Below are 13,058 nucleotides of genomic sequence, written 5' to 3'. Positions count from 1 at the left end.
GCATTTCTGGGTGTAGACCTACAAGTCCCCCAGCAATCCTGGCTGTGGCTCTGGTGGTCTCCAGGCCTGTCCTCTCCCCCAGTCTGTTCCAGTCCTCCAGAAGTGTGGCCTAGAACTTGCGTTCTGCTGTGTGGGGGACCAGGGCTGGGGAGCGAGGGAAGTCTCGAGAGCCCTCTCTTCACAGTGAATAGTATCTCTGAGCCTGCCAGGGCTGTTTGTATCACCCAGTTGTCAGCACCCATTCCAGGCAGAGAGTCCTCAAGACAAGGAACCCCAGAAATGGACTAGGTGTGCCAAAGCACTCAGGTGACCCCAGTTCCAGCCCTGCAAGGCCCAGGTATTGCCACCATTCCTTCTGTGAGGACTCAGCCTGGGCTGGTGGCTTTCCAAATCCACTGCTCCTCTGTGTGTGTCTGTGTATGGCTGAGATACTAGGAGACCACGAAGAAGGCAGCAGGGATGATGGGCAGCACCCACAGGACTCGGGACTGTACGTAAGGCAGACAGCAGCAGGCGGGTAGCTGAGTGCAGAGCCAGGCCCTCTGCCTGCAGCCAGACTGAGGAGTAGCAAGGCATGATGGGAATGTGCGGGGCCATGCCTTGCATGCACCTGATACCTGGTACCACTTGAACTCCGGAGCATTTCTGGGTGTAAACCCAGAAGCCCCCAGCAACCCTGGTGGTCTCCAGCTCCACAGGGCCAAGTAGCACTGCAGCCTTGGGCTCTGGCATTGAACCACCAGCCCAGTTGACTGAGTATTTCTGCAAGTGACCCCCGACCATCCCCAGCACGGCACCCAAATAAGGTGCTATGTCCTAGCGGCCAGGGGTGCCTCCCAGAGCAGCAGAGGACTGAGGTTTCTTGCCTTGCACCGACCCCCTCCCCCTCCCCAACCCTCCAGGAAAGAGTCCTGCACAGCTGCCCCACAAAGCAGTTCTGCAGCCTGGGCAGGGCAAAGCGTGCTCTGTCTGCGCAGCTGCCAGTAGAGGGCCTGGAAGCCACCCGGGCGTCTGTCTATGGCTCGGAGCTGGCCTGATCTCTGGGCCCCGTGTCCACCCGCAGGGCCGCTCCTCCTCATCGTGGAGTACGCTAAGTATGGCTCCCTGCGGGGCTTCCTCCGGGAGAGCCGCAAAGCGGGGCCAGGCTACGTGGGCGGCAGCAGCAGCGGGGGCAGCCGGGGCAGCCGCAACTCCAGCTACCTGGACAACCCGGACGAGCGGGCGCTGACCATGGGCGACCTCATCTCTTTTGCCTGGCAGATCTCTCGGGGCATGCAGTACCTGGCCGAGATGAAGGTGAGCAGTGGCCCAGCCCAGCCCCCCGTTTCCGGGTCATACCCCTCCCCTCCGCCACGTGCCACGGGGTCCCAGTTTCCATGAGCTTCTGACGCTGTCTTCCTCACAGCTGGTCCATCGGGACCTGGCAGCCAGGAATGTCCTAGTCGCTGAGGGGCGGAAGATGAAGATTTCAGATTTTGGCCTGTCTCGAGACGTTTATGAAGAGGACTCCTATGTCAAGAGGAGCAAGGTACCAAGTTTTGGGGTGTTGGCCCACAGATTCTCAACTGGGGTGGTGGGGAGCAGGGTTGGCAATAGCCAGGGGTCCTACAGGGCCCTTAGAACATCTGGAGAAGATAAAGCAGACCATTAGGCTCTAAACTCTACTTTTAATCCTCACCTCCAAATTATTCCTCATTCTCGACCCGCAGAGATACCCCCTCCCTAGTTCAAGACTCAGCCCTTGTCCCTAAATGTCACATCCCCTTTCAGAAAGGACCCCCCCCCCCCCCCCGCACTGGGGCCCCGGAGCCCTGGAGCTCCTCTGGCTTTGAATCCACATCCCTTCTGAAGGTCACCCAGCCCCTTGGAAATGCCACTGCTCTTCTCCACACTTGGTTCCTCTTGCTTCTACTGCAGGAAAGGCCACTGCTCCCTCTCTGTGTGATGTCAGCTCTCTATTTAAAGAAGAGTAGAGAAATAACCTGAGCTTGGCGGGCGTTCTTTATAAAAAGGAATGAACCACTTTGCCCCTGAGGGTTTTCTGGGAGAGTGTAGAACGCACCGAGACCTTTTAGATGGGGTGCAAACAGGGGTCTTGGAAACTTTCTCCAGGTCTCTGAAGTAAGTGGGGGGTGGGACCCCAGATCTGGAAAGCCCTGGCTCCCTGGCGTGGGGTTTGACCCTCTTGGTTTGGTTGCTCTTTCAGCCCTGTCCTGCAGAGGACCCACACAGAGCAGGCAGGGCCAGCCCCTGGAGTGTTCTCTGCCTGGCATTCAGAGCTGGCCAGCTCAAAAGAGAAGAGAGAGTGCAGTTATATCCACTTCAGTTTTGCTCTGAGAGGCAGGGGAAAGCCCTTTGTGTGGAGGTGATCTTCCATTTTTTTCCCGGGGCTTCTGTGTTCGTGGCACATCTGAGAATTGCTGAAGGAACATGGAGAGAGGCCATTCCCTGCCTGAAAAGGGGGGTGGGCAGAGCCTTTCCCTGGATGCACCATTTCTCCAAGATGACCCTGTGTTCGGTGTCCATGGGGAGGTGAAGCCCAGATGCCTGAGCCTAGACCCTGTGAGTGCAGGCTGCAGGGTCAGCCACGCCCAAGTCACGCTGCTCAAGACACAAATGCTAAGGGAGGGTTTTTTAAAAATAGGAATTGGCGTGCAGGTTGCATTGGAAACCAGCATGCCCAGTTTTTCAAAATTGATTTGTGCTGGAAGACTTAGTTGTTGACCTAGGGGTTTCTCCAGGCGCCTGGGAAAGCAGGAGTGAGGTCTGACCCCAGCCTGGCTGATGGCGTCTGGCTGGTGGAGGCTGAACCACAGCCCTGGGCATGAAAGGAAAGAAGTAAACCATGGGCAGCCCACAGAGCGGTGACAAAGGCTGTTCCAAAGAGCCTACAGTGTGTTATTTTGACAGAAATCCCCAAGATGGAAAGGCTGGATGTTGTGTCCCCCAAATCTGTTCATCCTCAGAAACCAGGGCCCATCTTGCTGGATGGTGCTTGTGTGGCCCCTCTATTGGGTAGCGCATCCCAGGGTGCTCCTGGGACTTAGAATGTGTCTCAGTCCCTGGAGTTTCTTCTCTGTCATCCTTTGGGCTTCCTATAGGTGTCCTGTCAGGGCTCGGCCTGCTGTCTCCCTAGACAGAGCATCTTGGGCAGAGGACAGTACAGCGCCAGGTTGGAGAATGAAGCAGCTTCTCAGAGCAGGGCTGCAGTTCTGTGATCCAGAGTACCCTGGGTGACATCATTCAGCATCCCCCCAAAGCCTGCCTTCCTCCACACCCTCTATACTCCACAACCACCTCCACCCCCATTCCCAGAGTGTCGAGGTGACCTTCACAGCCTCCTTGCATTCCCTCTCTAGGGCCGGATTCCAGTTAAATGGATGGCAATTGAATCCCTCTTCGATCATATCTACACCACCCAGAGTGATGTGTAAGTGTGGGCACTGCTGAGTACTGCTGGGTTCTAGGCTGGAGGGTGTATGGTGGGGGCCAACAGGGCAGCTTGACTGGAGGACATTGGTGCTCCACGTGCCTTCTGGAGCATGCCAGCCTTCCTCAGGTCATCCCAGCCGAGAGGGTGTAAGTTCTTCATTCGAGAATGGCTGAAGCCAGGCACGAAGTTTATAGCACAGTGAGAGGTGGCTGCAACCCGCCACCCACCTGCCTTACCTCCTCTCTCTCCCTGTCGTGCTCTCCCTTATCCTCTCCTCTCTGGGCTCTTGGTGGCACACAGTCCCCCTCAGATAGTCCCATCTGTGGGCAGGTTCCCCTGCACTGGTCCCACCCTACCCACTGGCAGGGTTGACCTTGATTGAGCCCCAAACTGCTCAGAGACGGGAGACAAAATGAGTAAGACGCGATCATTCCCAGGACTGCTGCCGACTTGTTTTTTAAATGCCTGCAGACATGCATCTCTTGAATTATGTGGGCCGTGAAAAGTGAATTCTGAAACTGTTTTTATCATCTGTTTTCTGGTTACCAAAGTTCATGGTAGGACGATTGGAAAATGCAGAGAAAAGTGTAATGAAGAGACTAATAAAAGTCACTAGGGGGCTGGTGAGACAGTACAGCAGGTAAGACACCTGTCTGGAACGTGCCCACCAGTTGGATCTCAGAATTCTACATACTGCCAGAAGTGACCCCTGAGCACAGAACCAGGAGGAAGCCCTGGGTACTTCTGGGTGTGGCACAAATACTTCCCCCCACCCCCCACCCCACCCCCGCAAAAAAAATAAAAGGTACTTGGTACTTGGTTCTCTAACCTCCCCCACCCACCACCACCACCCGCCACCCCCCGCCAAGTAATTACTACTGTAATTACAAGTAATAATTACTCATGTGCATGATTTACTAGTGTTTTTAGTGGCTTGCAGGTATAACTTTTTGTTAAGTGGATTCCTACAATAATACTAGTTTGTAATAGTTATTTCCATTTCTCTGTAATTTTTTCCCCTTACAGCCAGATACTTTTACCAAGGCAGTGTTTATTTTCTTGGGAGATTTTTTTTTCTTTTTAGTTTGGTTTGGCTTGAAGTCACACCCAGTGCCGCTCAGAGCTTACTCCTGGCTTTACTGTGCTCAGGCATTGGACCCAGATCAGCTGCATGCAAGGCAAGCACCTTACCTGCTGTCCTATCTCTCTGGAGATTGTATGAACAGTCCCAAGCACACAGGAGAGGTGAGGGAGTTGTGCAAGGTACCCCGCACACTAGGGCTAGGGTCATTGGCCTTTCGCTGCACTTCGCTGTGAGGCTTCCACACCTCACCTCGGGACCAACCTCTTGTAACTGTGGAGGGTAAGCTCAGGCCCCGACTCTGAGGGTCTTTAGGCTCACAGAGGTGGGGACAGGCAGGCTGGATGCTAACATCTCCTCCATTCTACATCTCTTGGCTGTCAGTGAGACCTGGGGCCCTCCTTGGCACTGGGGCCCACAGGGTCAGCTGCTGCTGGCAGCACAGATACCAGAGCTGTAGGGTGGGCACCATAGACCGGGCACAGCCACTGAGAGGTGTTCTTTCTCCCGCAGGTGGTCCTTCGGGGTTCTGCTGTGGGAGATTGTGACCCTGGGGGGCAATCCGTACCCTGGGATCCCTCCAGAGAGGCTCTTCAACCTTCTGAAGACAGGCTACCGGATGGAGCGGCCTGACAACTGCAGCGAGGAGATGTGAGCAAGCTGGGGCCCAGGGCCATAGGAAGGCTGGGTGTGATGGGGGGGTGGCCCCTCGCAGCCTTGAGCGTCAGTGCAGGGGGAGCTGGGAAGTGGGTCAGGAGTAAGGCAGAAGTCAGAGGATACTGGAAATCCCATCTGGGGGTGGGGAGGACTCTGCTCCCTAGGACACTTACAGGGTCAAAGGGCAGTGGGGCCCAGGGTCCAGGGAGAAGGGGTAACAAGGTGAAAAAGGGAACCAGAGAGCTAGTACAGCCGAGAGGCCACTTACCTCACACGTGGCTAACCGGGTTTGATCTCTGGTAACACATATTGCCCCCTGTGCCCGCCAGAACTGATCCCTGAGCACAGTCAGAGCAAGCCCCAAGCCCCACCATGTGGGACCCAAAAAGCAATGACAGCAACAACAAATGAAAGCCGCATCATATTGAGGAAGCAGCTAGTGTCCGCTGTGATCTGTCTCCGGAAGGATCTTGAGGGGAAGGGCAGGTCATTGGGAATGGCCCACAGATTATATAGATCAGGGAGTGCAAAGGCTAGGGAAGCCTGGGCTCCAGCCCCAGAGGATGCAGGAGAAAGGCACCATGTGCAGGTGGACACTGGCCCATTCCACTCTCTGGGGCTGCTGCTTCCAGCCCAGCTCAGAGCACCCCCAGAGAGGGCAAGGGTGAACAGCCCATCAGTCCGGCATACGCCCACATTGCAGTCATGTCAGGGCACTGGGGGGGGGGGGGGGGCTGAGGGAAGTGTCAGACAGGAGTGATGGGCACAAGTGCATTGGTCTTCACGCCCGATTCATCTTCCATCAGGTCTTAAAGCACCTGCATTTCCTGTTCAGCTGCTGTTGTGGGCACAGCATCCTGTGGGCTGTTTCCCGGTATCTCTGAAGGAGAAGTGAGAATAAATGTCTCAAAAGAAGGGAGGGGTACAACATAGAAAGATTGCACTCATCTGTGGAATATAGAATAACAGAGTAGGAGACTAACACCCAAGAATAGAAGAATAGTAAGAATAAGTACCAGGAGGTTGACTCCATGGCTTGGAAGCTGGCCTCACATTCTGGGGAGAGGGCAACTCAGAGAAGGGATCACCAAGTATAATGCGGTCGGAGGCCATGCGGGGGAAGGGTGATGCGGGCTGAATATAGACTAGAGACTGAACACAGTGGCTACTCAACACCTCTATTGAGAACCACAACAGCTAATTAGAGAGAGAGAGAACAAAAGGAAATGCCCTGCCACAGTGGCAGGGTGGGGTGGGGGGAGATGGGATTGGGGAGGGTAGGAAGGATGTTGGGTTTACCAGTGTTGGAGAATGGGCACTGGTGAAGGGATCGGTTCTCAAACTTTGTATGGGGGAAACATGAGCACAAAAATGTATAAATCTGTAACTGTACCCTCATGGTGATTCACTAATTAAAAATAAATAAATTAATAAAAAAATTTTAAAAATAAAATAAAGGATGGGAAAAAAAGGGAAGGGTATAGCCTGCTGGAACACAGTCTCAGGTGCCCTGGGCCCCAAGTGAACCCTCAGACCATGACTCAGCTCAGAGAAGGAAGGATGTCAGCCCCAGAAATCGTGTTAGGATTTGGGAACAGATGCCCCTCTGTGACTCTGGACACAGCACTGGCAGGGAGGTGGCATGTTGCTCCCTGCTGCGTCATTACTCCCATCTCTGCTTCTCCCCCAGGTACGGTCTCATGTTGCAGTGTTGGAAGCAGGAGCCAGACAAGAGACCTGTGTTTGCCGACATTAGCAAAGACCTGGAGAAGATGATGGTGAAGAGCCGAGTGAGTACCCGGAGCCGTGTCAGGACTGCTCACCCACGAGCTGTTGAACCTGTTAACAGCTACCTCAGAATTCCTACCTCAGCCCAGGTCTGAGAAGTCCCCAGCCCCGCAGGGGTAGAGCGAGGCTGTGTAGGGGAAGATGGACCTGCCTTCTTCCTGGGCCAGCAGCAACCCACACTTATTGATCCTGTTCCCTGGTGTTTTCCAAACCATGAGGATTCTCAGCTTGACATGAGAAAGCACTCATCACAGACAGCTGTGGGAGAAAGACAGTCAAAAGCCAACCACAACTGCACTGACAGTCATGGGACAGGAGAAAGCAGGGTAGAGGGGGTGTCCTGAATTCACATCTATGAGGACCCCAGTGGAGCAAAGGAAAGGACCAGGGAGTGGTGGGTTGTGTGGCCCATGGGAGCTGTCCCCACAATAAGACCCCTAGATGCAGCCCAAAAGCAGTTGGGATAGAAGCACCAGCTTGCCAGACCTCAGGGATTTTAAAAGACACTGATATCAAGTTTCCCAGATTTTAATGCTACAACTCTATTTAAATTTCAAAATCCCAATGCAGTGTGTGGGGCCAGAACGATAGTACAGCAGCTAGGGAGCTGGCCTTACGTGAGGCTGACCTGGGTTGGATCCCCAGAACCTCATATGGTTCCCCAAGCCCCACCAGGAGTGATCTCTGAGCACAGAAGCAAGAGTAATCCATGAGTACAACCAGGTGTGGCTTCTCCTCAAAAAAAAAAAAAAAAAAAAAACCAGTGTGGGCCAGACAGAACATGTCGGGGAGGTTAGTTTCAGCCCAGAGCCTCCTGCTTGCACTTCTGTGGGTAAATGAGAACGCAACTAAGTTTCCACTGACATTTATCATCTGCGCTCCTTCCCGTATTCTGTCTCATGCTGGGGAGGCGAGTCAACAAGACAACCACAGAACCACAGTCCAATCTAACATTGGGCACCTTTCCTTTCCTGAACAGGGTCTCACACACACACACACACACACACACACACACACACACACACACACACACACACACACACACACACACACACACACACACACACACACACACACACCAAGATGCATGGTCTAGGATACTTGTAATAAAACCCAGCATCACTGTAGCATTTAGGAAAAGCTTTTGAGTCCTGTAAATGCTGATGTCCCTGAACAAAAGTAATCCAGAGAACCTTCCAGAACAGTCCTGAGACTTGGCCACAAAACGCTGTAACTGCTCTTCACATGAGTCTCTCGGGCAGTAAGAAGTAGCAGTCACTCGGGACTCACTATGTTTGGGAGCTCAACGAGCAGCAGCATCCAGTGCAAAACCCACATCCACAACCTCTAATTGTTCATCCCTACCGTGCTGTTCTAGAGGAGAGCTGCTTAAGGTTTTTTTTTTCCCTCACATAACCCCATTTCACCAAAAACAAAACAAAACAAACACACACCCTACAGGTGAATACCTGGGGCTACGGCAATACCTGGACACTTTTTTTTTTCTGGGGGAAAGGGGTGCTCAGGGCTGACTCCTGACTCTGCACTCAGGAAGCTTCCCTTGAAGGCTCAAGGGACATAATGGGATACCTGGGATTGAACCTGGTTAGCCTCATGCAAGCAGACACCCTACCTGCTGTATTATCATTCTGGTCTCACACCTGGGGTTCTTGACATGATTGGTCTAAGGTTTATTTTTGGCCATTTGGCCCTCAGAAACCTTGTCCTGTTTGTTTGTTGGGTGCCCATTTCTTGGAAACCACACATCTGGTTATACAGCCCAGTTTCTGATGCTAAGTTCCAGCACAGTGGTTGGTCTGCAGTGGTGGGTCTTTGGCACGGCTCCTTAGAAGAGAGCAGAGGTGTCAGGCAGGTGGGGGTGGTTCCTGATTCTCCCATAAGTCAGGCTTCCCCAAGGGTGCGTAAACAGGCTGGTCCCCAGAGCTGCAGAGAAGGCTCTAGAACGTAAAGCTCTAGAATCTAATGTAACTGCTGCTCCCAAGATAGCGATTTACTGGAGGCAATAAGAAAGGTCTTGGAGTGGGTCCGTGCAAAGTAGAGGCTCAGTGCTGGGTTTGGACAAGGGACACTAAGGGCTTGCATAGAGTGGATCAGCATAATGGGGTTTGGAACCAGGCAGCTGTGAGATGGAGGGTCAAGGGCATGTCCATAGGTGGCCCGATCAGGGAGTGACCAGCTTGCTTTCTCTTTTAGGACTACTTGGATCTGGCTGCATCCACACCTTCTGATTCCCTGCTTTACGACGATGGCCTCTCGGAGGAGGAGACGCCCCTGGTGGACTGTAATAATGCTCCCCTCCCTCGAACCCTCCCTTCCACGTGGATTGAAAACAAACTCTATGGTAGAATTTCACATGCATTTACTAGATTCTAGCCACGTTGTTCCTCTCTCTGCACTCTCCTTACTCTCTGTAAAGCTTCCTAAGAATGTTTCTGGTCCGAATGAAACCAAAGTCTGCTCTGAACCTTTCTATTTGTAAATGTCTGACTTTGCATCCATTTACATGCAGGCATTTTTACAAGTCTGTGTTTTGTGTTTGTTTTTTAAAGGATGTGAAAATAAGTGTAATCACTTCACTGCCCCGCTGTTTAAGATGTAACAGAAGAAAGAGAGCAGGGCAGAACTCTCAGGGGATATTGAGAAAATGATGAAGAAGCCATTGCTGGGGTGGATTTCCAGTCATGGGCCTTTTAACTTAACTCTGGGGACAAATCTACACAGTCTGGGGAGGCATTTAATCTAAAAGGGGGAACCAGCTACATCCTGCCTACACAGAGGGCATAGCCAGTGGATCGACCACCAGATGCTGTCTGGAGAGGCAGTGACCCCTGGAGGTCCCCCACTGCCAGAGAGCCCGGCCTTGGCCTTGGTCACGTGTTCATTGTCAGGGAGTGCCCCCCACCCCACCCAGGTCCTAGGAAACTGCTGTTTTCACATCCTTTTCATTATGGTGTCAGGATGGTTGTCACTTACAAAGTCATTGCTATAAGCTGGAACAAGTGCTTTTTGAAAGAACGTAGTTCATGGTGCTGTCAGTTCACAATGGACAGTAAATACGGTTCTTGCCAAAACTCCTTCTTTTGTCTTCAATTAAATACATGAAAAAAAATTTTTATTCCTGTTTCCTAACTTCCTTGGTGATTTGGAAATCTTAGAATTGCAAGCAATTTTCAGCCGACATGGTTCCTTTTGCATGCCTCCTGAGTCACTAGGGTCTAAGAACTACACACCATTTGTCCCATCTGCGCTGTGGGGCTCGCCTGCGTGCGCCCTCGTTTGGGAAGTTCCTCTCTGCCCCATTAGTCTCAGACAGAAGATAAGTAGAATAGGCTTCTTTCTGTTAGAGAACTTTTTGTAGATGCTCTCTGCTGCAGTAAACCTCTTTGTACAGCCCATGTGCCGAGCACTCTGCTGCCTTACCAAACGTTAAAATGGGTCAACAAATAGCAATCAGATTTGAGAGTTTGAAACTCATCAGATAAGTCAAACACAGTTGCTTCCTCTAAGTGACAGTTGCACATGCTAGTTCCCCTAAGTCGCACAGTTGATTTGGAAACCTGGAGCCTGAAACCATTTGTGTAATTGGCGCAGAAAACACAAGTTTGGTTTGAACCTCAAAGGGAGTTTTGCCAAGGCCTTACTGTCTGCACATGAAGTTGTGGTTCTTCAGTGCAGAACAAATGATCTGTTTTCATTTTTAGGCATGTCAGACCCGAACTGGCCTGAAGAGAGTCCTGTACCACACACGAGAGCCGATGGCACTAACAGTGGGTGTCCACGCTATGCAAATGATAGTGTTTATGCTAACTGGATGGTTTCACCCTCAGCGGCACAGTTAATGGACTCGTTTGATAGTTAACATTTCTTGGTGAAAGGTAATGGACTCACCAGGGGGAAGACGCGGGCTTTTCACACTGGCTGGTGATTTTCCCTCCTAACAGACCTAGTGCACCGGATGAGCAGCCTGAGTCCAGTGTGGAAGTGTGTCCTTGCCTTCACGCTCAGCCGTGCCCAGTGTGGGTCTGTGTTCGTTGTGACTGCCGTGCGCTCTGCCCACAAGCCTGGGGATCATACTCCCTACCTGAACTGTTTGATTTCTCTGGTTGCCGCCTAACGAGGCAACACGATTTCAACATGAAGCACATACACACAAAGGCAGCAGGAACCAGATGGATCCCATCCCCCGGTCTATGCAGCAGAGGCAGGAAAGGCCTGAAGGAGTGCCCTAGCCCTGCCCGGCCTGGAGGGATCGAAGGGCCATGGAAATGGGTCTCCGCTCAGCTTTTGAGATCCTTAGAAGTGTTTGGTATTTTTTTGTTTTGTTTTTGTTTTTTAACATAAGTAATGTTAGCCTTTTCCTAGGGCGATATTTGATTTTTATATTGTTTCTTAGATCTAGCACAATGAAGAGATCTGATGTCTTACTTGCTGTGTACATGGGCAATGGAGTGGAGTTGATTCACAAGACACATTTGTCCCCATCACCACCCCCTGACGAGAACAGTGGGAAAATGAGGGGTGTCCTAGTGTGTGATCGCCCCTCCCAAGAATGTTCACAGCATGGAATTGGCTCTTGACAATGCCGTGCTCTTGCACCCCACATCCAGGGCCAACAAGTCAGTGACTCATCTCACACGTCAGGACTGGGTGGGGCCTTCGAGGTTTGGTGGGGGACAGACAGTTCAGCTAGTTCCGTTGGTATTCGGATTGACAGTGACCCAGCACAGCCATACCTCTGATTACAATTCTAATGTGGCAAAGACCATGTTTTGGCTCTTATAGAGCTTCTGTGGAGAAGGTACATGTGTCAGCCCTTGTGTTTGTAACTTAAAGCTGCTAAAGCAAGAGCCTTCCTGAGATTCTGAGTGACTCATAAGCTGCTTGTCATTCTTCGCTGCTTGTTTGTGGTCACCCACTCTGGGCCCTCCTCCCATCCTGAGGGGGTGCCATGGGGGAAGGCCTGGCAGCTTTTCTGTCTCAGCACTGCTACACTGCAGGAGGAGGTCGGTTACCAAAACACTGCCTGGTGTTCAGACTTCAAGCACTGTGAAAGCACTTAACAGTGGTCTCGTTCCAATGCTGTCTTCTGCCAGCAAGGTCACAAAAAAGCAGTCCAATGACAGCATTTTGTGAGGGCAAGACAGCTAAGCTGGGTTTATGTCAGAGCCATTTGGGGGAAAGTGGTACATGTGTACATATTGACATACACCTTGAGAGAGAAAGAACTAGAAAAACACTGGAGAGAGAAACGTGACTTTTGTTTGGGCTATTTTCTGATATACTGTGATACATTCTATTATAAATATCTAAACTTTTGGTTTTCAGATGTGCTTAGTGAATGGTCTTATTGAAGGCAGAAAGAAGGATGTAACTCTCAAAACATTGAAAATGCCAACTCCCTAAGTATGAGTTGCTGCAGCTGGTTTGTTCTTGGCAGCGGATGAATTAGTGGCACTGGCTGGCTGACCCAGTGATGGGGGAATTAACCCTTGACTAATAATCTCATTGTCTGGTCCCAAATAAACAACATTCTCATACTTACTAGTCCTATCAGACAGAATTTTCCTATGCATATATGCAGAAGTGACTAAGTATTAAGTATTACCGAGTATTAAGTAATAATCTGTCCGTTATTAATTTTGTAAAATCAATTTATGAGAGGTTATTAAATGTCCCATATTCAGTTGCTTTTGTAACCAAGGTGACTAAGAAAATAATTCCAGTGATGTAAATAAAATTATTAATCGTAAAATGTGTAAACTCCTTTTCTCTTTTTGAACATCCTAGTTGGAAACATCAGGTTTCTGATTTGAACATTTTGGTACAACAATTAAAATATCAAAGGAAATTTATTGTGATAGCCATTTGGAGAAGTAATAGGTTTTAAAAAAAATAGATTTTCTTGGAGATACTGACTTATCTTGTGGCTCATTTCTAGTCACTGTTTAAAATGTAGCCAAGAGGTTGGAGAGAGAATATAGGAGTAAGGTGTTTGCCTTGCATACAGCTGACCCTAGTTGAATCCTGGCACTACATACAATCCTCCAAGCCCCGCCAGGAGTGATCCCTGAGTACAGA

The 13,058-nt window shown here is 50.9% G+C and overlaps 1 protein-coding gene across 1 annotated transcript in view; it reads left to right on the top strand.

Annotated features, from left to right (window-relative positions):
• The window catches only part of RET (ret proto-oncogene), a 55,441-nt gene extending 42,715 nt beyond the window's left edge, over positions 1–12,726 (top strand). Inside the window, exons 14-20 of the mRNA XM_055119268.1 lie at positions 1,064–1,296; positions 1,406–1,528; positions 3,360–3,430; positions 5,028–5,165; positions 6,862–6,961; positions 9,174–9,321; positions 10,682–12,726. Coding sequence (XP_054975243.1) covers positions 1,064–1,296; positions 1,406–1,528; positions 3,360–3,430; positions 5,028–5,165; positions 6,862–6,961; positions 9,174–9,321; positions 10,682–10,839 — 971 coding nt within the window. The 3' untranslated portion in view covers positions 10,840–12,726. The remainder of the gene's footprint in view (positions 1–1,063; positions 1,297–1,405; positions 1,529–3,359; positions 3,431–5,027; positions 5,166–6,861; positions 6,962–9,173; positions 9,322–10,681) is intronic.
• Positions 12,727–13,058: the final 332 nt, after the last annotated feature.

The sequence above is a fragment of the Sorex araneus genome, chromosome 11, assembly GCF_027595985.1.
Source record: "Sorex araneus isolate mSorAra2 chromosome 11, mSorAra2.pri, whole genome shotgun sequence".
Taxonomy (NCBI): Eukaryota; Metazoa; Chordata; class Mammalia; order Eulipotyphla; family Soricidae; genus Sorex; species Sorex araneus.
This window is presented reverse-complemented; position numbering and strand designations above follow the sequence as displayed.